The sequence below is a fragment of the Brachyhypopomus gauderio genome, chromosome 4, assembly GCF_052324685.1.
Source record: "Brachyhypopomus gauderio isolate BG-103 chromosome 4, BGAUD_0.2, whole genome shotgun sequence".
Lineage (NCBI taxonomy): Eukaryota > Metazoa > Chordata > Actinopteri > Gymnotiformes > Hypopomidae > Brachyhypopomus > Brachyhypopomus gauderio.
The window spans coordinates 5,847,403-5,871,592 of NC_135214.1; the positions used below are offsets into that span (position 1 = coordinate 5,847,403).

The 24,190-nt window shown below is 44.8% G+C and overlaps 1 protein-coding gene across 2 annotated transcripts in view; it reads left to right on the forward strand.

Moving 5' to 3' along the window:
* Positions 1 to 24,190, forward strand: part of adcy5 (adenylate cyclase 5) — a 54,297-nt gene that overhangs the window by 15,016 nt on the left and 15,091 nt on the right. For both annotated transcript variants that reach the window (XM_077001763.1, XM_077001764.1), the window contains exons 2-7: positions 11,755 to 11,904; positions 13,528 to 13,649; positions 20,843 to 20,954; positions 21,858 to 21,985; positions 23,645 to 23,803; positions 23,943 to 24,084. In XM_077001763.1, coding sequence (XP_076857878.1) covers positions 11,755 to 11,904; positions 13,528 to 13,649; positions 20,843 to 20,954; positions 21,858 to 21,985; positions 23,645 to 23,803; positions 23,943 to 24,084 — 813 coding nt within the window. The remainder of the gene's footprint in view (positions 1 to 11,754; positions 11,905 to 13,527; positions 13,650 to 20,842; positions 20,955 to 21,857; positions 21,986 to 23,644; positions 23,804 to 23,942; positions 24,085 to 24,190) is intronic.

A 24,190-nucleotide genomic window follows, 5' to 3' on the forward strand; every position in this document is an offset into this window, starting at 1 on the left:
TGTTACAGATGGCTATTGGTCAGTATTTTCAGTAACGCTATATGTTGTGTTTATATTTCCTCACTAATTCAGAATTGGCTGTCCTAGATTAAGCATTCCAAGTCCTCCCTGGTTTCTGCCGCTGAAACACTGTGGTGACGGGCAGGCCCGTTGACAGTCTTGCTGGGGCCCGGGACAAGAAAGTTTCATGTAACACTCCCCCCCCCCCTCCCTCCCCCCGCGCGCACGTCATTTGAATTTCCTCTGTAGCAGACAATCTTTGTGTTAGGTCATATAGTGGCTGCATCTCAATTCAGGGGCTGCAGCCTATGTAGACCGCAGCCCACGGTGGTCACACACTTCGAAGGCCGGGTAGGCTGCATCTCACGGCTGTTAAATGAAACCGTCTAGTCTTCGCAAGACGTATGTTTGCGTGACCACACTCTGCCCCGTTACATACGTTACATACGTGTTAGCGCGCTGTCCGACAAATATCACATCACCCACAAATGCCTAAAAGAAAATGCGTTGAACATGTATTCACATGTTTGACGGGAAGTATAACTTCATAACAAAATTCAATGTATTTTTATAAACGTTACTCTTTAGTAAATACTCAAAGCACAGGTTTACCTGCAATATCATTAATAACTGGCATGTTATTTAGCATCTCATTGCAGTATAAATGTCCATATTTAAAAAATACCGACATTTAAAAACGAATTCTTCGGCCCGTACACTAGACTCCGCCTGTTTATTGTTCATAGAGCAATGAATCCTGGGATATGGTGGGACGCGAAGGATACTCAGATGCGTCCTTCGTTTTCGGGGTTTTGAAGGCTACATTCGTCGGCCGCATAAGAAGGAGCCCACGAATTGGGACAGCCTCGTCGCGGCGCAGTGACGTAACCGGCCTACAAATGCGCACTTCGTGGGCTGCAGCCCCTGAATTGAGATACACCTAGTATATAATATAGCCACACATCAAAGCTGTTTCTGACAGCTGACTGGTTTATACTTGACGCGTCGCGAGCGTTGCGGTTCGCGCGGCGAAAATGACGTAATCGCAGTGGCACCGCCCGTGCGAGGGCCTCACGCGCTGTCGATTCGCGAGGTCGTGCACCTCTCGAATTTTGTAACTTCGCGTGCGCCGCGCTTCAGCGCAATGAACAAAGTCATGTATGCAGGGTTCATACACCTTTACAAGGTGGAATTCAAGCACTTGTACGTCATTTTAAAGGTCCATTTCAATATTTTCCAGCATGTTAAACTTAATTAAGTTAAATATTTATACATATACTCGAAATGATTCGATATAATTCGCTTTTTTAATCACATTATTTAATGGTGGTTTATTTTCAAAACGCCCAATCTTAACGTCTTCACGTTCTCTCATGTTTCGTCCTGGAATTACAAGTGGCTCGTATTTGTTAACGTAATACAAGAGGACTGTTCAGTCAGATAGATATTTGTTGTGAAACCAAGTAGTTACAATTTCAAGCATTTTCAAGTACTTTAGCCTAAATTCCAGCACTTTTCAAACCTGTAACACAATGCAACTTTAAAATTCATCAGGTAAATGTTTTTCCTTTCTTTTCTGCGCTACAGAAAATAACTTTCTGTTTACTTTAACTATCCACCACTGTATTTCCCGCTGTTGGGCGGGTACCAGCCGGTTACGGTCAGTGCTGGATCAAACCATTTTTCAGTGGGAGGCGGGGGTGTATGCACTTAATGGAAAATATGCAGATAGGTAAAAAAAACATATATTTTAGCCATTGAGCTTATTTTGAGTACAGAATTTCAATTACAGATTCAATACAGAATTTGAGAAAGATTTCAATGCAGAATTTGAGAAAGATTTCAAGATTATTTCAAAATTATAGACTTTAAATAAAAAATTAATTGCTGGGCTCTTTGATGGGCCCCCCTGGCCCTGGGGCCCGGGACAACAGACCCGGTTGTCCCCCCCTGTCGACGGGGCTGGTGACGGGTTTCAGGAGGACTACACCTTTCTAGAGCGTCAGAAGAGACTATGAACTGCCACTGTCCTTAAAAAAAACTGAGAATTACAGTTCTGCCTTGGATGTATTTTAATGTTTGAATAAAGTAATTGAATATTCATTTGCTTGGTAGTCTTCTAAGCTACTTCTTTTGACTTTGGCTCCTTTTTAGTTTTAATGTGTAAATAAACACAGTTCTGCACAGAAGTGATTGCTACAGAGGCATCACATAACTGTGTAGTTCTGAACTGTGATTCATTTATTTACTTGTCCAATGTTCCAAACTATCCACTTTCAAACCCCTTGCAAGCAAGAGTAGTGTATCGGAAACTCCAGGCCCACAATGCTGTTCTGATTGGTAGAGCTGTTGCTAAGAGATACATCATTAAAGATGGAGTGAATGATGGATATTTGGGAGGACAGAGGACCTATTGTAGCTTGATGTGTTTGATCCTTGTTTCTACTGCATCTACAAGGAAAGTGCTTTAGAAGTGTGTACACATTGCATTTCGTCTGCCCATAAAACCCACAAATCCCATGATCCTATTCTCTTCATGACTCTTTGACATGAGTTGGGGATTTCTCAGGAGAGTACACCACCATGATGGGAGTGTACGTGCGGACCACAGTGTTGGACCATTACATTTCCCATGGTTCCATTTCCCAGCTGCTTTTTCAGTGCTTGTACAGATTCAAACTATTTTTGATGGTAGTTTTGTCCTGTTACGATAACGAGAAGAGCCCCAGGTCTGTCCCGAACATCTCCGTGTGTGTGAACAGTCTGACCAATTTCATGGCTGTTCCATTTCTGGAAGTGTGTGAAGAGCACCTGATTGTGCAGTCCCTGTGGCATTACCCTGTGACTGCCTGCCAAGCACACAAGGCTCTAGCAGGTTAACTACACTTAAAGCGCCCAATGAGGAGCAGAGCTACATGTGATCAGCCTGCAGACACATGGCTTGTGGAACACAATCGTTCTTTGTCTGTTCTTTGCACTTTTATTGCAAACCCTTACTGAATTATTCAGTGTCCAGATCTGTTCATTCCACCGAGCACCTTCGTAACAAACAAAAACAAGTCCTTTTATGTCACATTTCCATATCCTCACATCTACATTGAAAATTGCTGCAACGGCTCACTCTGTCTCTATTGTGTAGAGCTGGTTCCAAATGATTGTCGCTGTTGTTTAGAGCGCATACACACACGAGCCATCTCTCGTCCCCTCCGGTGTGTGCTTAGGGGCCGTGTTGCCCTTTGGCCGGGTCTTCCATAACCACGGTCCCAGCGGAGTCTCTCTGAGCGGCCGAGCGCTGCTGGGGTCCGCCTAACAGCCTAGCTGTGGATAGCACAGGGGCTCCTGTTGAGAGGAACAGCCATTCTGGGCGGGAAAAAATCTTCTTCTTCTTCGTCTTCGTCTTCTTCCTCTTCCTCCTCATTGATGGATTTAATAATATATAGAGAGTGGTTAGAGGGTGGGAGAACTAAAGAACAGTCGTGATGTTGAGGGGAACGCTAGTGATATTAGCCGTCTGAAGACTTTCGGAAAAATATGTATGTGTAATATGTAAACACCAATCTTCCTTTCTAATGCAGAGCTTGAAGGCCTCTGTTTTTTACTTGCTTTATAATGTTCTCATGGGTTTGCTACCTTTTAAACAACAGGTAATCTCACGAGAACAGCATCAGTGGACATGTGTTCATTAATAACGTAGGACAGAGGCCAAGCTCAGCCAGGGTTGTGGTGTTGTGGGCTGCAGACCTGCATATGTCCTCATGGACAGTGAGCGGAAGACGACGAGATGATGGATGAGAGGATGAGGGGATGAGGAGGCCCACAGCTGTAGTCCTGGTACACCAGAGGACACCAGCCAACGTTACGTAAACTGTATGACGGGTCCAGAGAGGTAGTACAGACCCTGTGAATAATCTGAATAAGGTGGTATACTTGATTTGAAATGAATGATGCAAGGGATGGTTGACGCTGCCGTTCCGTAAAATGGAATAACTGCACATGGTATATCTGGTTTCTTATTCATGTAGCGCTCATCTGAAAACGTCCAAACTTCCAAAAGTTCCAAACTCAGGAACACAGGATGGAATGTCCATTAGCAGGGAAGAATCTTGGAGGTAAAGTATGAATCTGTGCTAAAGGGCCCATCAGTCTTGGTCGGCTTACTGAACCTTAACAAAGTTCAGTACTAACGATACGCTGGGAACTGTACACTGTAGAGAGACAGTCGGAGACGGGAGAGAGGGGAACGCTGTTGTTTTTTCCACGTGGGGGTGGGGGGACCTACACCGCATCAAAGGCATGTGCCACCCCCACAGGATCTCCATCTTTGAAATTCAGTGACTTGTAGTTGATGGCCTGAAGCCGGGGGCCCTCGGTATTGTCATGCGGTGTGACTCCTCATCCAGGTTGCGCCGGACGTGACGTTGGGACCAGAGGAATGTTGGCAGGCGTGCGGGACGGCCGTGCTGTCTGTGCCCTCGTGTTCTCTCTGCACTAGGTTCCTCTGGGATGATGGAGTGGTTGATTTAGGCAGCCATGTTTGTCCGTTCTTGGGCCAGACGTTGAAGCCACATTGATGACGCGGAGTGTCATATGTAAATTGTATTTTTATGACTTATTTTATCATAATAAGCAGCCTCTAACTTTGTCACATTGTCGCCGATTCTAATAGGCGGATCGTGATGAGGGTGGTTGGGGGCGATGACATTCATTAGTACCTGACGTCTGCTAAAGTTTAATGGCAGGATTGTGTTGGCGTTGCCTAGCAACAGCCTGTCTTGTACAGAATTGTTCTGCCTGTTTTGAGACGGAGCAACACTTACCTCGGTGATGGAGGCAGACCTGGGGGGAGGGACTCACTCTCCACGTCTTTGCCTGAAATAGCAGCCGTGATGCAGGAATTCGGGTCAAGGGCACATCTGGGAGGTGTTGTAGTCCTGCTCGAGGACCAGCATGTCCACGTGGACCGCTGACCTGTCCCCAGCCAAGAAGTTCCTAATGCACTAAGACAACGATGGTTCTGCGGCGCCCCGGGTCCCGTACACAAGACTGAACAGAACCTGAAATGGACTAGAAGGAGCTTATATACAACAGGTTTGGAGATTTCCAATACAGAAACAGAATATACAGAAACATACAAACTTGAGCCAGTACCAAATGTCAATGGATCCTTATTCCAAAATGTATCATTTTGGTATATACATCAGTTACAGTGTGATTTGAGATAATAGGTGGAATTGTATTGACTAATTTGTTCAGATACATCCTGGGTACAATACAAAAAGTCACTGTCAAAGTTCCAGTTGAACTCCCTGTTGTAGCAATCTTGTGCTACAACATATTAAAGACATATTAATGGAGGCAAAATGACGAGGTTAACTGGTACTGGAACAGGACCAGTTTGTCCATCACTGGGCACTCCCAGCCCCGACTGGGTCTCAGTCATCCTCTGGAAATAGTAAATGCGTTCAGCTGTGTTCTATTGTTAAGTGAAATGTTTTTATTTGTTTTTTTCTCATTGTTATCATCAGACTGAATCAATGTTAATTCGTGAAGGAAAGAAAGTTGCCTCTAATCTTTGAGAAGAATGTGGCCACATTTATTCACTAGTGCAAGTCACGTGGTAACCGTACGGAGTGATTTTATCAGCACGCTATTCAGATGTGGAGTGGAGTCCTGCATCCTCCGACGAGCTTACGCATGACTCGTCTGCACGTGAAGTCAGGTAGTCATCACAATAGCTAATGAGTGGATTTACTGAAGAGGTGCATATTCATCACGCTGGCTTCTCTGCCTGGCTCAGCTGGAGGGAAACGAATGTTGTTTCCCAACACTCATCCATGGAAACGGGCAATTATGATTTTTTTTTTCCTTTCTGTTGACTTGAGGAGAGGATAGAAAAAGTCTGTGTTTTGGAGTTAAGTGGGAGATGTTTGCATCTGCTTGTAGAACAGGCCCGAGTGACTGTAGAGCCCCGGTCTTCTGATCTAGCTAGTGCTGTATGCTTTGTTGTGAGCTGTATGTTGACCGCTCTCTGATCCATTCTGTGTTCCGTCATATTTCGACTTCAAGTCTTTGCTGTGCAACATTTTGTGCGTGAATTTGTACATTTAATACTTTCAAAATTGTGTCCATTGTGATCACTTTTTAAATTTTTATTCTGTTTATCACATGGTACACGATACATTTGTTCATCAGATTAAATTCACCCCGTTATAGACCAGTAATTTGCATATAACATTTTACAAGATGTTTTACAAATTTAGCTCATTGCTGCGTTTGTGGCCCTGGCTGCTTGGTGCGTGTTTAAGCACAGATGTACGGCCATGACCCCCTCTGCCATGTCTAGATTTGATTTCCCCCAGAATACTTCAAAGAGCACTTCCACGCCAAAACATGATCATGGGACATTGAAGACCTCAGGGTGAGGTCACACAAAAGGCTAATGGTCTCGTTTTGCGTCATTTTGTGATACTTATTGACGTGCACATGTTATTTCCAATTCCCTAATCATTACGAAGTTAGCCGAATTAGTCACGTCTGCATCTAGACACACAACCCCCTCCCCCTCTACAAAAAAAGAAAAAGAAAAACACAATCTCCTTTATTTACACAAGTTGTTTCTAATTTTGTTTTGGGCTTTAATGTATTTAATTCAGATGTGCTTTGATAGGCATTCAGATAGGCGTGTCTTGTTCTCTGTCTCTGTTCGTTTACTTGCATACCTGTGTATCAATACAGTTGTTTCTTATCAGCGTGGAAGGAAATTAGATTCAAGAATCCACTACTGACATCAAAGCACCCTAGACCTCAGAGCATCATGGGGCTTGTGTTTTCTGCAGCTATACTTGTTTGTTTGTTTGTTTTTTTGAAGTAACGATGAAAAATTTAAAATGCTTTTTCTTCTTTTTGTCCATGGGGCCCAGCTATCCTCTTCAAAGGTGTGACTCAGAAAGTGACATTTAGGATCTCAGTGGGATCGGCACCATCGTGTGTCGCAGTAGTGTCTGTCCTTGGGAGGGGGGGATTTGAGGGACGTCCTCAGCACCTGGCTGGACAGATGTGTTCGGTTAAAAGAATGGATTCATTTTGCGAGGACTAATATGTCCTAAATCCCAGAACTTCAGATTGCGCTGCAGATTCCAAGGTTTCTACTCCACCATTTTTCTTCTTGCTTCCTCTATGAGCTCCAGGGGGATCAGATGAATATGTTGGCCAGTGCAGACAATCCTATAAATATGAAGGAGGTTTCAAGAGGTGGGTAAGGGCATATTAAATTAAAGATGGACTTTGGAGCATCATTCACTGTAACAAAACACTCTTGCTTTCAAGGCACTGGCCAACGGTTATGTGCTGATTGAATATACTGCTGGTTGTTATTGTCCTGTATGGGTCCACTGGTTCTTGTATTTCATTTTGACATGCTTCTGCAAAGAACCAGAACTAAGGCCCGAATTATTACTGTCTTCCCCGAGCAGCAGCTCTTCAAAAACAGATTGGCTGTTTTCAAGAGTGGTACCATTCCCAGGCATGAAAGGCAGAGCGTTAACAAGCTTTAACCAGGAACTCCTGATACACAGGGTGATTTTTACATGGTCACGCTGGTTCACAGCATAGACATATCGATCAACGAGTTACTGTAACTCCCAAAAGTCTCACCCCCATTCCACTTTGCACTGTTTCTCTAATTTCCTAATTGACTGAGATTGAAGCACATCTAGGAGCTCATTTTGAGGCAGTATTGAAGAGAGCTCAGGATAGAACGTGGACACTGTCGGGCAAATATTGTGCTGTCATTTTGCCCTGTAGGGGTTTGATGGGCCCACTAGCAATGATTAATCGTTACTTAAAAGTTCTTCGTGCAGCAGGTCCGTTCCCTAGTTACTGCCTATGAAGGCTGCACTGAGACACCATGCTTGTGTAAACACAGCCCCTCTGTTCAGTGAGATGCCGCTTGACGTGTGTGTGCGTGTGTGTGTGTGTGTGTGTGATGCGGTGCTGTCTGTCTGGGTCTGTTCACACTTATGACTGGCACCATGGCTTCATAGTGAGATGTGGTGTTTACTACCATAATCCAACTGGTGCAATAAAAGAAGCCCAAGATATTTACTCTTCCTTATTTGGCTTGTTTATTTCCATATTTGATTGAATATGATTAGTGAAAAGAGTTTGGGGCTTCCAGGGAGAGTGGTTCTATATTATGTTAAATGTACATTGGGGATTTGCTTCCTGGTGGTTGGTTCAATTATGTATTCAATCAGCTTGGAGTCTTGACAGTAGAATGTCATGAGGAGCACAAGTAGCCCTTTCTTGAGAGGACATTTCTGTGTAAGGTAACTGGCTTGGTAAGCAACCCATAAATTGTGCGAAAAAAATATCTAGCAAGAAGTGAATTCAAAATGTATTAGTTATAGTCCTAGTGAGATGCTTGGGATAATTAAACATTAATTAAGCTAATTAAATGAGGATCCTTAAGGACTTGTCTTAAATGTAGGTTATTACTGACGAAATGCATATTCAAAAACATGGTTCAAAATCATGTTTTAGGGTTTTTTTTAAATCAGAAAACCTGATGTGCATTTAAGGACAGAAGGCTCATGACATTGTGGTGAGGCTGCGGGAGGAGACATGACATGTGTATAGAGGGTAGGGACCAATTTAGAAATACCCTCCATTTTATTAATGTCATATAGATCACGTAGACCAGGGCCATGTTTCCCAGCTGCGTCATGGTCCTAACCATCAGCAATAACGTGCCTGAGTAATTATCACTTTGGAAAAAGTGAGAGTTAAGATGACTCTCTTAACCTCATGAAGCTTGTGGGAAATGTGACTCCAATTCGGATATTACTCTAAAAGAACACCATTCCTCCAACACATGACACGTTTCTATAGCCAATGAGCTGACTGTTCCCTTTCTTTTCTTTCTTTTTCTTTTTTTTGCCCTTTTTTAATGAGTGTGTCCCACTGTTCTGTGCAGCCTTGCATGAGGAAGTCATTAGGGAGAGGGCTGTGGGGTCAGGTTGACATGCCGGCTTTTTTGTATTATTCCAACTGTACAAGGATGGGTTTGGTTGTGTAATATACTTAAGGACCGTCCATTAAGCTCAGTGGGATGGTTCTGCTGCTTTCTGTATGGGCCGCACCTGCCCTGTGATGTGTGTTGCAGGACTTTTACTGATTTTTTTTTTTTTTTTATGTTGTTCAAAGTTGGTAATTGGTCAAAAGCAATAAGAGCGTATGTCTGATCTGTGATGCAGCTTACTAAAAAATGGCACGGAAAAAGACAACATGTATGTAATTGAGTCTCAAATGTAAGCATTATGAGGAAATATTTACTTCTGAGGTGTATTCAGTGACGCCAAATTCAAAGTCCCTTTGATAATGGCCTTTCCTGCCTAATATAAACAGTTGTTTATATTATGTGTTGTATGGTATCATTGCACTCATAACCTCAACTGTGTGCATGTCTCTTAAATTTAATTCTTGGAATTAGTTTTTTATTTTATTTTAAAGGCTTCTCCCAGTGGTTTATATTCACGCTCAGAATTGACATAGTCTGTTGAGAAAGTACAAGTCCTTTCCTGTGTCTGAAAAGATCCCTCGTGACGAAACCAGGATCCACAGAGGCTGACCTTTAATTCCTCCTGCTAATGTTAGTGACGATGGCGGTGGAACAGGAGAGACACTTGTATGTTTTCTTGCCGTCCTCTAGTGCGACCACAAGGTTCGGAGCCATCCTTCTGTCCAGCGTGTAAGGACTGGAGGGGGATGGCCGCCTCTGTTGACGTGTAGATGCTAGGCTAGGCTAGCACTTGAGATCCACTGCATTGCCGGAGTGATAACATGTCTGCACACCATCACACACTGACTCCTCCTGGCGGGTTAGGAACAGGTTCAGGAACGTGTTCCATCAGTGTCATGAATCTCTGGCAAGCCTGAAATGCCAGCTTCATCTGACACTTGGAGTGATGCTCAGAGCACAAGAGCTCACCGTGCACATTCTCAGAGCAGCAGCAGTTCACCTGCTGTTTATCTCTTCACGCTTTTGCGCTTCTCTGCTGAATAGTGAATATTTTGTGTTCTGTTGGCCCTTTCCAACGAATTGTCAGCTTCTGAATAAGGGTAACCAGGGATGTGGAGAATTTAAATAGAATGGTGGTGTTTCTCGGGAATACACGGCATGATGTGTGTTGTGGATTGGTGAGCCCTCCAACACACACGCACTCTGCTCCACACTGCATACTACAGAGCTCCAGTGCCCCCAGGCCTAATCTAATAGACTAGAGGGTTGGGTAATCCAGTTTGCAAAAAGGTATCAAATTCTCTATTGAAAGTTAATTGGGCCTAAATGAAAACGGCTTTCTGGGCAAAGATAAGTTTGCCAGTGTGTTGTGAAGTATAAGAGAGAGAGAGATGGATGTATGGGGAAATATGTTATGTCTCCTGAATTGTTCAAATTCAAAACAACCCTTGCAGAAGTAAAAAAGTAAAAGTTTGTGTGTATAAAGGGTTTAATCCACCTCTGGAAGATTATGGATGTGTTGTATAAACTCATTACTCATCTAACTGAGCTAACTAAGATGTCAGAACTCGGAACTGGAGTTGTACATCAAAATGTTTTTTTTTCTTTGTTTGTTTTTTTTGGCTTAATCATGAACTGTTCTTTGTTCAAATTGTCATGATAATGAAGGTGAGATCATTCGAGTGAAGTGATGTAGCAGTAGACTTGAAATGTGTCATTATTGGAAGCTTCTATTCAGCCTGTGGTTAATTTAAGGCCCTCTTGTTCTTTATTGTGCTGTAGAATTTATTATGTTTGAAGCTGTAAACATATTTAGCTTGTTGTGGTTCCTTTTTGTATTCTAGCGATGCGGAATATACAGTAGCTACTCAGCAAAATGGGTTGTTCCTCTCCGGCTTGAAAAAGCCTTTTACTAACTCTAGAAAATTAGAAATGTCTCAGAAATGTAATCAGCTGTTTAATTTATCTTTTATCACGGCAGGAAAATTCCACTGAGATTTCAGTCCGTCTTTAAAACTGGCCCCGGCTAACTGAAGTGTGTGTGTTGCCGGTTTTCAAATGCTTCTGTGTTTCCATGAGTGCACAAACACATAGGAGATATCTTCACATGACCCATGGTAGATGAACTAAAAACGTGCAGACGCTAAATGGCTCCTGCTGTTTGCTGTTCAGGTTTATCAGACCCTATCTAGTCACATCTTAAAACATCTTATTTTAATAATGTTAGAGACCAGAATTATATGCGCTGTGTACAAGCCGCATCTCAAGAGCTGTTGGTGCAGACCTGTGGTCAGTTGGATGTATTTGTATTAAACCTCTCAACCCGTATTTGCGGGACATTTTGGACTGTGAGACGTCATTGCTGTCTTCCTCATCATGCTATGCTTTCCAGAGAGCTCACACCCACACCTTCCTGGGAGGTTTCCTCACACACACACCTCACACACACACCTTCCTGGGAGGTTTCCTCACACACACACCTCACGCATTCACCTTCCTGGGAGGTTTCCTCACACACACACACACACACCTCACACACACACCTTCCTGGGAGGTTTTCTCACACACACACCTCACACACACCTTCCTGGGAGCTTTCCTCACACACACACACCTTGCTGGGAGGTTTCCTCACACACACACCTTCCTGGGAGGTTTCCTCACACACACACCTCACACACACACCTTCCTGGGAGGTTTCCTCTTGAGTCTTGTTCCTTGTGTCCTTTTCACAGCTTGTGTCCAACGTGCTCATCTTCTCCTGCACCAACATGGTGGGAGTGTGTACGCACTATCCGGCAGAAGGCTCTCAGAGACAGGCCTTCCAGGAGACCAGGGAATGTATCCAGGCCCGTCTTCACTCGCAGCGGGAGAACCAGCAACAGGTGAGGCACGAACGGACCCCGCACAAGCAGCTTAATGAACCTCCTGATGTCCTCCTGATGTTGACCAGTGTTGTTGGGGAAGGCGGCCTAACAAAAGAACACACACAGATGTGGGAATGTTAATGAGGTGAGGCAGCGATTTAAAGTGTTACTCGAGACAAAACACACAGTGGAGCCTCCACACCTGTCCAGCACAACACACGCACCCGGAAGACTGTAGAACTGACTGAAATAAGCACTACGTAGACTATGTTGTCTCCCTGTGCGATATTTCATACATGCTGGAATGAGGTTGGTGAGTGGTCCCAGTGATGTCACACTGATGGGGTAGAGGATGGGGCTGAAGCATACCTGTCAAGTGTCCCGTTTTGGCCGGGACAGTCCCGTATTTTACCGCTCTGTCCCGGTGTCGTCCCGTATTTTTATTTTCCCGTATTTGTCCCGTATTTTCAGTTTTCAATTTTTATTTTTTTAAAGCATTCATGTGCCGCTCCAAACAGAATTCTGTCACTAGCCTCGCGAGAACTGCTACCCACCCAGACTACTGCAGGTGGAACTGCCACCCAGACTACTGCAGGTGGAACTGCCACCCAGACTACTGCAGGTGGAACTGCCACCCAGACTACTGCAGGTGGCAGTTCTCGCGAGGCTAGTGACAGAATTCTGTTTGGAGCGGCACGTGAATGCTTTAAAAAATAAATAAATTTAAAACTCGCGGGTTTAGTGTCGACAGTGGGAGCAAACCTGGAACAACAAATCAGAGATGGATTTAACGAGAGAAGGCAGTCCTGCCAAAAAAGCTAAGCGTACGTGTGAGTACCTTGACGAATGGGACAGGGAATTTACTTTGCTAAAGTGGAGCATGAAGGGGCACAGCTACTCATTCTGTAAGATATGTAGCTGTGATTTTAGTGCCTCTCATGGGGGAAGGAACGATGTCCGTCAGCACGAACAATCTGCCAAGCACAAATGCGGGCTAAAGGCACAGAAATATGCCCAGGAGATGTCCCCATTTGTAGCTAGAAATACCACTAGAAAATTTAATTTTTTTTATTCATTTGTAGTTCAAAACACATTTGGGGTGTTTTTTCTTCACTTTTTGCCACTCCAAAGATGTTTTCGTTTCTCCTACAGCCTCGATTGCAGCTATATGCAAATAACTGATTATGCAAATTAGGCGATGACATCATATATGGGAAATGTCCCGTATTTTTAAATACAAAACTTGACAGGTATGAGCTGAAGGGGTAGTTGAAATGGGGCAAAGGCTTAAACTGATGTTCCTCACTGGGTGAGAGGGTTTAAAAATGAAGTCCCTTGTCTGCATTTCCACACCTCCTTCCATCTCATGCTCCATTTCACGCTGTCTCTTTCTCCATCTCATGCTCCATCTCCATCTCATGCTCCATCTCCATCTCATGCTCCATCTCCATCTCATGCACCATCTCCATCTCATGCTCCATCTCCATCTCACGCTCCATCTCACGCTCCATCACACTCTCCATCACACTCTCCATCACACTCTCCATCACACTCTCCATCACACGCTCCATCTCCATCACACGCTCCATCTCCATCACACGCTCCATCTCCATCATTCTCCATCTCCATCCCTGTTTGCAGGAACGACTCCTACTCTCCGTGCTTCCCCGGCATGTTGCCATGGAGATGAAGGCCGATATAAACGCCAAGCAGGAGGACATGATGTTTCACAAGATCTACATTCAAAAGCACGACAACGTCAGGTAGGACACGCCCTGCGTCCAGACACGCCCTGCGTCCAGACACGCCTTCAGACACCGCCCACCCCAAGGGGAGGCCCAACTGTCCCACCCCCCAGACGGGACGCGCCCCCAGTCTCCCACGGCCCTAACGCCAGTTTTGTTCTCTAATGATTCTTGTGCAGAATATTAAGTACTTGTTATCTTTAAAGATTGATAAAACACTGGCCTTAGCAGACCAATTTACAACGAAAAAACTAAAAGCAGTGGTGCAAAAAAAAGCATTTGGAAGTATATAATGTGTATATTTATATGGCTTTAAAAGCATTTAATGAAAATATATGAAGATATCAGATTAAAAAGTAGAGATATCCATATGCAAAGTAGAGATATCTTATTACAGACTAGAGCAGGGGTCGCCAACCTTTTTGAAACTGGGAGCTACTTCTTGGATGCCAATTATTGAGGAGGGCTACCAGATTAGTACGAACGAAAAGTTGTTGAGCGGTGGTGGGGGGTGGCGAACGAAAGTTGCGTGTGCGAGTGTCAATTGCTAAGCGGGAAGACCGCTAGCAACCGCGGACAATCTATAATAGTAGCAAAAACATAAACGATGCAGCGCTTTAGTGCATGGCGCTATAGTGAGCTATTTATAAAACAAACCCGCGGGCGACTCGTGACGTGGGTGACCCCTGGTTTATTCAATATTGACGGCAGCCTAACTTTTTGATTGGCAGCTAATTGAGCAATAGAACACGAGAGGGAGTGTGTTATCGTATGTAGTACATGCCGTTACTTGACAACGCGTCCGCGGAGTGATACAGAGAATGAGAATACCGTGCTGTTATCACACATATCTGCAGGGTTAGAACACTTCTCAACCAGTCGGGTTGTGAACTAACTTGTATAATTGGCGAATAATCATTTAGTGTTAGAAGGGGAGGAACAACTGTGAATTTTCATTGGACATAAATTTAAGTCGATTTCTCGATGGGACATTCGTTGGCCCTTGGCGAGTTACTAGTAGCTCGCGAGCGACGTGTTGGAGACCCCTGGACTAGAGATACCTGATTATCCTGTAGAAATACTTGGAGAAGGATTCAAAGCTATGCCATTAGCTTCCTAGCTAGTGTGTAAGTAAATCTGAAAATTACATCTACAGGTTTCATAAAACTTTTTATAAAAATTGTGTTTTTACCTTAAGTGTAAGTTTAGACTTTTATGAAACGGTTTTTAATAATTTTTATGACATGGTTCATGTTTAAGCACAATGTGTTGAGTACAGTACTAGTCAAGGTCATGCTGAATTCAGACATGTTTGTAGGTTTATGTTTAATGTTGGTTTCTGTAGGCCAGAGGCCCAGCGTGAGGTCCGATAAACAGGGCTGATGCTTTTATCACAGTCCACCAGTTCACAAGGGCAAAATTTACATTTTGTACTGTAATGGCCTTTCCTTCATCCTCAGCCTACACACACACACATGCACACACAAGTACACACACTCTCAGGAATACATTATAGAAATGTGTGGTAATTTATGTAAAACACAAATGATTTAGTAGCTTGATCATATTCTTTACCAGACACTAATCTGTTCTATTTTCTGACAGTATCCTAATGTTTAAAGGTTTTCCAGATATTATTTTTTAGAACTAGAGCATTTTTGAACAATAGTACTACAGGGCTCTCAAGTCTCACGCATTGAGCGTGTGACACACGCATTTGACCGTCTTCACACGCTCACACGCCACACTTCCGATTTCACACGGCGAGAAAAAAAAATCTAGTTTATTTACCTCCGATCCATATCTATGTCGCCCTCCACTGGTGATCGATCGCGATATACAACCCCCCCCCCCCCCCCCCCCCCCCCCCCCCCCCGCTTAACAACTTACGTTCGCCACCCCCCGTCAACAACTCTCACACTCTGACATGAATCCAAAACTTGAGAGCCCTGCCTAATAGTAGTAGTTTAACTTTTACTACTTAAAATGCCAAAGGGGAAAAGTGGTGTTAAATGATTTGATTAAAACGTTTACACTTAAATTGTTTGTACCTTTGTTGCAACTCTTAATCTAGTTAATAAATGTCTCACCATGTTTTAATTGGAATGTCCTCAAAATCCAAACACGAGGATGCTGGTTACAATGGCCAGGAAACACTATCCTTATCGCCACCTTGTGGCAGGAGAGAGAATAACATTCATACTTGCCATATACATTTGTACTCGTCATGGTCTTGCTCATGGCTTCACTCTGATCCAAAGCAACGGTGTTTTTTTCTTAGTGTTTGAAGGTACCTTCCTTCAGGCCAATTAGTACACACAGACACACAAGCATGTGATGAATGTTGACTTCAAATAAGATCACTAGATCTGCTGATGTACTATGAGATTAGCTGGACAGTAAACAGCCAGACAGGAAGCATGTTGTATTTGTCTCCAGAGAGACAGGAAATAGTAACTCCTGTCCTGCACTTTCTCCCACAATAAAGATTAAAAAGTAGCGCCCATATACCCCAGTGATTTTAGGTGTTTTTCTTCAAACACGTAGGGCCAAGCCCTATTAAGTGTGAGAAGAGACATATCTGAGAAGATTATCATAATTTTAGTCACAACCTTTTTTGAACATTAAACATGTTTGACACATGTTTGTCTCAAACTGTGTGGGCTGATTCTCAGAGCTCAGAATTACGGAGGTGTAGTCATATTCTGGGGCTGCTCTGATCTGTCTCATCAGCTAAGTGCAAACCCTGTTCTGTCCTCTAATCCTCACCTAATCAAATCAGTCCACTCCACCTGTTCTGGAGAGAGACACAGAGGGAGACCGAGACCCAAAGTTCTCCCAGGTAGCCCATGTTCTATCAGATGAAGTAATCCGTACAAAATCCATATATGTAATTTGCATTCTTCTCAGTGTTCAGTTCTCATGTTCCTTCGTTCTTCTGCTTCCATGCTACCTGTGTGAAGAGCAAGTGAAATAAAGAGTCTTTAGAGAGATTTGATATGAAAGCTTTTTTTTTGTGCATGTACCCAAGAGAGTTTACAGCGTTTTCTTTAAGCAAATTTTCATGTTTAAACCAATTTTCATTTTTATTTTATAATAAAATAATAAATAAATGTTAAAATAATCAGCAAATCAGTTCAGTTTAAATTATATGCATACATGCATGCTAAAATGTTTTCTTTGCCTCTGGAAGTAAGGGCCCACACCAGTCAATCCACTGGGAAATCTTCAATGGTTTCCAGTGCATTATTACGTATATGCAGTCACTCATCATCTGGATTCTCACTGAGCAACTGCTTTTGTGTATAAGCAACACAAAAATACACTACATTTCCTGTAAGTGTAATTATTTTTCAAGCTGGCACTTAAGACTGGAAAGTGTAACGGCCTCAGCAGTGAGGCCTGGTGCACTCCGTCCTGAGCAAACCCCCGCACTTTCTGCTGAGTCACTGGTGCTTGGGGATTACTGCTCAATAAACTTGTCTGGTTTCATGGATAACATTCTGCACTGGCCCTGCTGTGCACCACACACAGAATGGGGGAAATGGAGAGCTGCTTTTGCCTGTTAGGTTCCTGATGTTTGTGTTGCTAGTGGAGGCTTGTGGGCCTGATATCAGCGGACTTCTACCTGCATCTGGCCCTCCCCCAAAATGTCCCTCAACAAAACGGCTCTACCACCCCCCCAACCACCCCCCTCCCCCAATCCTACCCTTATGTAAGTGTTCTTACAGCAGCATGCAGATGTCTCTCATTTGCTTAAGTGAAATACTGACAGGTCTGTTTCTAGAGTACAAAGATTGCCTAATTAATGAGGGTGGTCACATAACCGGTTTGTGCTGGGTTTCTTGTTCTTTACTGAGGCCCACGCAGAGACATGTGGAGAGATGCCCATGCAGATGGGTGAAAGTCCTGCTTGAGGGAATAAGCAGACAGGCGACCTTATGCAGCACCAGCTGCTCCTGAACCGCATGAAAACAAGAGAAGTCGCACGACTGGAGTGGTTCGGATAGATTGCAACACGAAAGGTTGGATGGGCAGTCCGCGAGACACAGGTGGGAGCTGAGAGGCTGTCGGTCAAAGGCAAAACATCGTAGTTGAGCATGACAACTTAATGTGTGTCTGAGACTGTTTAGTTGCTCGACAGTTGTTTGTGGATTTTTATTTAGCTCCCAGTCTCTCCAAGTCTCCAAGTGTGTTTTCCGGATCAGTGCAGTGTGGAAGTGCAAAGGAAACACTGATCAGCTCTTGCAGCATTGCTCAATGCTATGCAGACCACTCGACTTTCTGCATGGACTTTGATCCCCAACAATGCATCACTGTCACTCTGTGAAGCAGTGACAGGATTATTGCAGCCCCACCCCCCACCCCTCCAAAGCCGGTGGCCGCAGGCATCATTTTTGACTCGGCAGGCCATGGCAGTTCAGTAGCAGTGCTGAGGCGTGATCTAAGATACGTGATGCACCCATTCATACCCAGAGAAGCACCAGTGGGAAGTTATGTGTTAAAGGCGGAGTCAGTGGCCGATCTCCGATGTGTTCAGGGCGGAGTCAGTGGGTGTTCTCTTGCATGTTCAGGGTGGAGTCCATAGACATTCAGGTATATGATGAGATTGAAGGCAGTGGGCAGTTATGAACAGCATAAAGCAAAATATATTCTAACTTTGCACATTCAGCACCATGACCATGGAAGACAAAAATGTCTCCTTTTTCATTCTTTCTATACTAGCAGTCATGGGATTAATGACTTGTGCATGTTCAGAGTTATTCCGTAGAGGAAATATTTATCAGGTGATCAGATGGTTAAGAAATGGATGTCTGGCAGCGGCAGCATCGAGGGGTCAACAGGTCAAGATCTGTGACCTCTGTAGCCAAGCAGCTGCTTTGACCCATGAACACCCGCAGGGTTGCATTAGCAGGAAGTGGCATTCCTTTTGGCTGGAGCTAAAGTTGGAGCTGTGTCCGCGCTGACCCACTGAATCATCCATCAACAGAACCCTCAGCGAGAAGCTAAGGCTGCAGGAGACTCCGATTTCACTCACCTTATTCAGGTTTTTCCTAACATCTCATTTCCTGCAGTTTTTTTTTGTCCAGTTCATTTTGCCGTCAACACATGGGTTCCAGTTCCCTTTGTTTATGGGAACGCACGAACAGAACGGACTGGGATACTGTCACCACAAAGTCATTAATCCCATCACTGCTAGTGTAGAAAGAACAAAAAAATATTAGGGATTTAAACAAGGTTTATATTTTTGTCATCCTACCCAGCCTAGTACACGTTTACGTTGCTGTATACGTTTCATGTGCTGTGTGTTGAGTTAGAATGTTCTCTGCTTTCTACTGTTGGCAGCGTTAGTTCAAATGTGTCTTCTAAAAGATCCAGACGGCCTCCTCCTGGGCTTCTGAGTGGCTGGCTAAGAACCTGGGCACTCCAGACAGCAGGCTGTCAGCTCACAGCGCTTCACACAGGGTTCCAGCTACAGGGGGCCCATGACTAATCATTACACACTAGCTGTTAAGGACTCTACCTGGACAGCCACCTTAACTCTGTGTTTCATCACGGCCCAAAAAGTTAACTTTTCTCTCGGTCTCTCTGGTTTTACAGCCACCAGCTGAGGTTGGATCACACGAGGAACTCAATGACTAGTGGCTCGGTTCACTGGCACTGGTGTTGAATGTATAAACTGTTGCAATCTAAATTACAGCACTTTCTAAAGCACTATTTGTGATGCTGCAATATAGGGTGGGAATTACATAAATACAGTTAAACCTTTTATAGAGCTTTTTTACCCACAAAGAAAAAAATGACAAGCATATCATCATCTGTGTGTATAATGTGTAGATAACACAAGGACGGTACGGTGCAATGGAATGCAGCTATTGTAAGGCTGCTAGGGTGAGAAGCCAAACCAATCAGCACCATGATTTAACCAATCAGCACCATGCATTAACCAATTCACATCAATGTAGAGAAATAAGAACCTTCTTCAGTTCTTAAAAAAAAAAGCAGGTCTTAAAAGAATTGGTTTTCCTGTATCTGTTAATGTTGTAGTGTGGCAAAAATGACAGACTGAGCATCATGCCTTAAATAAAATGTCAAACTGCATAGTCTGCATCATTAAATAACCATAAAAGTCTATTTTAAATTGGTAATTTTAGGCTTTTTCCTCATTGCAACAACGAATATCTGAAGCATGTAGTGATATTGGGGTTGAGCTTTGAATCATTGCTATTTTGAAGCAGGTTTGAACTGTGGTGGTTAATATCTCCGATTCTTCCTAAAGATGGAGTCCGTCAGGTTTTGTGACCCTGAAGGAATGAGATGGCACAATGTCTGTCAGCTGAAGCTATCGGGTTCAGTCCGGATCCTTTTCAGAGATCGGCAACAGTCTCCGCTGGTCTGCAGACAGACATCACATGTCCTGAACACAGCACCGCCATTGTACTGCTCCACAACGTTCAAACTGCTGACCCAGAGTGGGTCGTAACGGCGTGAGCCCCGGCTCAGTCAATCAGGTGGAAGACATCTGTCAGACAGAGTTTCTGAGAGGCTGAACAGGGAGGTCACTCTGCACACCCACCACCCACATCACTGAGTTTTATTACCCCTCCCCATTGCTCCTTGCTCCAGGCCCTGGTGTGAGAACTTCTTCTCCGATTCGGATCCATGGTTCCATCCATTCCGTTCAAAGCTCAGTAGCCGAACATTATGACCTGTGAAGTCCTCTGCATCCATTTATGTGTCCCGTGCCTTGGGGAGGGTTGGGGTTTGTCCGTTACCTTTTTCTGTTGGTGTAAGAATGTCCGACTGGTCTCCCAGACTGGTTTTGCTAGGCTGAATGTCAGTCTCTTTGACTTCATTGGTACGTATGTCTCTGATTGCCATAGAGAGTCAGTGTGCCACCCTGACCTTTAGTGAATAACCCTTAGTCTTTAGAGCCTCTGGCATGATGATCTGATTCAGTGGAGTTTGTGTTGTGGTGTGGCTCTTAGCTGTCATTATGTCCATGCAAAATCCGCCTCTCGACCAGCCAGTTGCGATGGCCGTGGGCCGTCTACTGAATTGCGCAGGTAACCATGGTAATGGCGCAGTGCAAGTAGGAGACCTTTTAAAGTGGGAGAGCGCTGCGGAGAAGTGAACCGCGTAGAAGGCCCCGGGACACTACAGCAGAGCCCCGTGCATGTCTGACCAGGTCTTTCCTTTTCTTTACCCAGCATCCTCTTTGCCGACATCGAGGGCTTCACCAGTCTGGCGTCCCAGTGCACGGCCCAGGAGCTGGTCATGACCCTGAACGAGCTGTTTGCACGATTCGACAAGCTGGCTGCGGTGAGTCTCTACAGGACCGAGAGCTCCATTTGGAACCGGCTCTACACGCACGGTCAGAACCGTATGCAACCCGTATGAGCCCAACAATCCCACTGAGCTCCGGCATACGGGGGCCTGGCATCCACACGAACATCCACCTGCTACTGAGCCTTGAGCCAGAACCCCACCCTCCTCTCCATCTCCAGGTGGGGTTCTGAGGTCCAGCAGCTGTGGGTGCAGACCCTCCAACGCTTGGAAGAAGCCCTCACCTGGTCCAGGGGGAGACCTGTGCTCAGTCCTGATCACTCTTCCCTCAGTCTCACTCTTCCTCTCACTCTGACATTCACTGCAACACTCACTCTTCTCTCTCTCCTTTTGCATCAGATTACTGTATGTTCCCACTGCCAATGTACTTTAATCTAGATGTGCATTTAATTTAATCTAGTATTTTAATCTAAACTTGTTGCCATTTAGGCACAAAAAAAAAAAACTTCAACAAAAATATTGAGGTTAAGCACTTATTATGGGCAAATGTCAAGATAAACCAGCCACTTTCAGACTGAACCAGATTATGAAAACCTGAAACTCTTTAGTCCAAATTTGGATCGCAAGATTATTAGATGAGAAAACATTCAGGCTGAACTATGACCTTTTCAGACCCGCAGGGAAAGATTAGAGCTTGGGTTTGTTTTTGTCCTGTACATCATCCCCTTAAAAGTCAGCACTCCACACCCTTAAAAGGAGAAAATATGAGTGCTATTTAGTGTGGATTCTAAAGGTCCAAAGTAAAGCTCTGTAAAAGATTCATGTCATGTATGTGTTGCATGCCATATTTGTTGCTCTAAAATCAGCCGTGATGACTCAGCCGCCACTTAGACACCTACGCGTGTGTGTGTGTGTGTGTGTGTGTGTGTGTGTGTGTAGGAGAACCACTGTCTGCGCATTAAGATCTTGGGCGACTGCTACTACTGCGTCTCGGGCCTGCCGGAGGCCCGTTCTGACCACGCCCACTGCTGTGTAGAGATGGGAGTGGACATGATTGAGGCCATCTCGTGAGTATCCGCTTCCTCCACGTGCAAATGAACCGGCTGTGTGCGTGTTTACATTTGTGTATGAACACGTGTATTTGTCTGTAAATAATAACGAGGACTCGTGATCGGTCTGTGTACAAGTCGAGCATGACCAGCAACGCAACATTGGTAGAACTGAAGCGTTTCAAATGCACTTCCTCTCTGGCAACCTGCAGCATGGTTAACAGCATTAGCAACACACATGTTCCTCTGAAAATGTCTGGCCTGTGATTGGCTGTGAGTCAGCGCTGGGACGTGGGTTTGGACATCCTCCATTTTGGTGAGGTCCCCACATGGCTCTGTGTTAATGTCGTGATTAACGGCTGATGATGGAGCAGGAAGAGGTTGGATTTGTTTTTTTGTTTTGGGACTTCTTTATCCCCTCCAGTAAACACAACTCATGCACGTCCAGCACCCCCCCCCACACACACACACACACCCTGGCGCCAGCCAGGAGACAGACCGCAGGCCCGGCGTACGGCCCACCCTGCAGCTAGAGCCCAGGGTGCCTCTGCTGTGCCAGTCGGGCTCTTTCCATGTCACTGCTTAATGTTTCCAGGTTGTTGGTTTCCACAGATGCAGTGTTGTTGATTTTGTTGTTGTTTATTTATGGTTAAGTGCAATTACTTAATGTGTTTGTCATCCTTTAACGTTCTGGCTGTATGGATGACTGTAGTAAATGTCTGTAAATGTGTTTTTCTGCTTGTCTTGTACTAATTGGCAAATACAGAGAGGGAAACCCCCTACTGTCAGCCCTGAATTATTGAACAACGAGATTGATGCTGTGTGTGTGTGTTTTGTGTTGGTGTGCACTAGTGTAACTAACCCGAACTGCACATCCTCAAGAGCTGTATATGCACAGACAGCACGTCCAAACAGATCTATCATGCGTGCGTGTGTCTTCATTAGGAGTGTCTGTTGTGTGCAGTGGGTTGTGAAGGCAGACCGGGGCGGTCTCTCCGCCCCTCAGAGCGCTGGCGTTGGTCGCCCCCGGCTACCACGGTGGCTGGTCGCAGAGCAACGCTGTTTTGCCTTCTCGCCCACCCCCACGATGTGCAGCCACACACGACGGCACTGGTGCAGGGCTATTAATGAGGAGGCTGAAGGCCAATACCAGTGAAAATCCCTAACTGATTTAAGCACGCAATTGCTGTAATATTTTGCCATTTAATGATCAGATGTTTTCCAGTAAGATTACATTTGCAAGTTCATGATTTGGCAGAGTTAAATAAAATGTGCAAATGAAACTGCAGGGCCTCACAATATGTTCGGCTAAAATGTTATTAATGAAATCCAGGAGTTCTTATTCAGCCTTCGTTTTTTGATATTTAGCTGATTTTCAGTGCATCAGCCCTTCAGCTGTTGTAAAGTACTGGATGGCTCCATGAAGTCCTAATCCAGAAAATAACATGCTGAGCTCAATTGTGCCATTTTATTATGTGGGCTTAAAACGTAATGAAATTAGCGTGATTACCACAATGTCTGGGAATGCCACCTCGGCTGTTAAAGACCACACAAGTGAAACAACTGACTTTGGCTCAGTGCCAAGCTTGAAGGGGGGGGCAGAGAGGCCAGTGTTCCTCATGTTCTTCTCCCCTTCATGGAGAGAATGACGTGTGTGTGTGTGTGTGTGTGTTCCAGACTGGTGAGAGAAGTCACGGGGGTCAACGTGAACATGCGTGTTGGGATCCACAGTGGCCGTGTGCACTGTGGGGTTCTGGGTCTGCGGAAGTGGCAGTTTGACGTGTGGTCCAACGACGTCACACTGGCCAATCACATGGAGGCAGGCGGGAAAGCAGGGTGAGCACGTTCAGGTGCAGCGGAGAAAACCTCGTGGATTATGTGTGGACACGTGTGGATCATCGTGGACACGTGGACTATGACTTGATTCTTTTCCTGTATTCCACACCATGAATTTTGCTCCTCTGTTTTGTCCCAGACGCATCCACATAACCAAAGCCACCCTGAACTACCTGAACGGGGACTACGACGTTGAGCCTGGCTTCGGCGGCGAGAGGAACTCTTACCTGAAGAAGCACCACATCGAAACCTACCTCATAGTGGGCTGTAGCCAGAAACGGGTCAGAACCGGCTCCCCTATCCCTCACCCGGCCGCACGTGCCGCTCCTCTGCCTTCCGGAATAATCCGGACGCTTTTGCAGTGGTTGTGTTTGGCTGTGCTGTGTG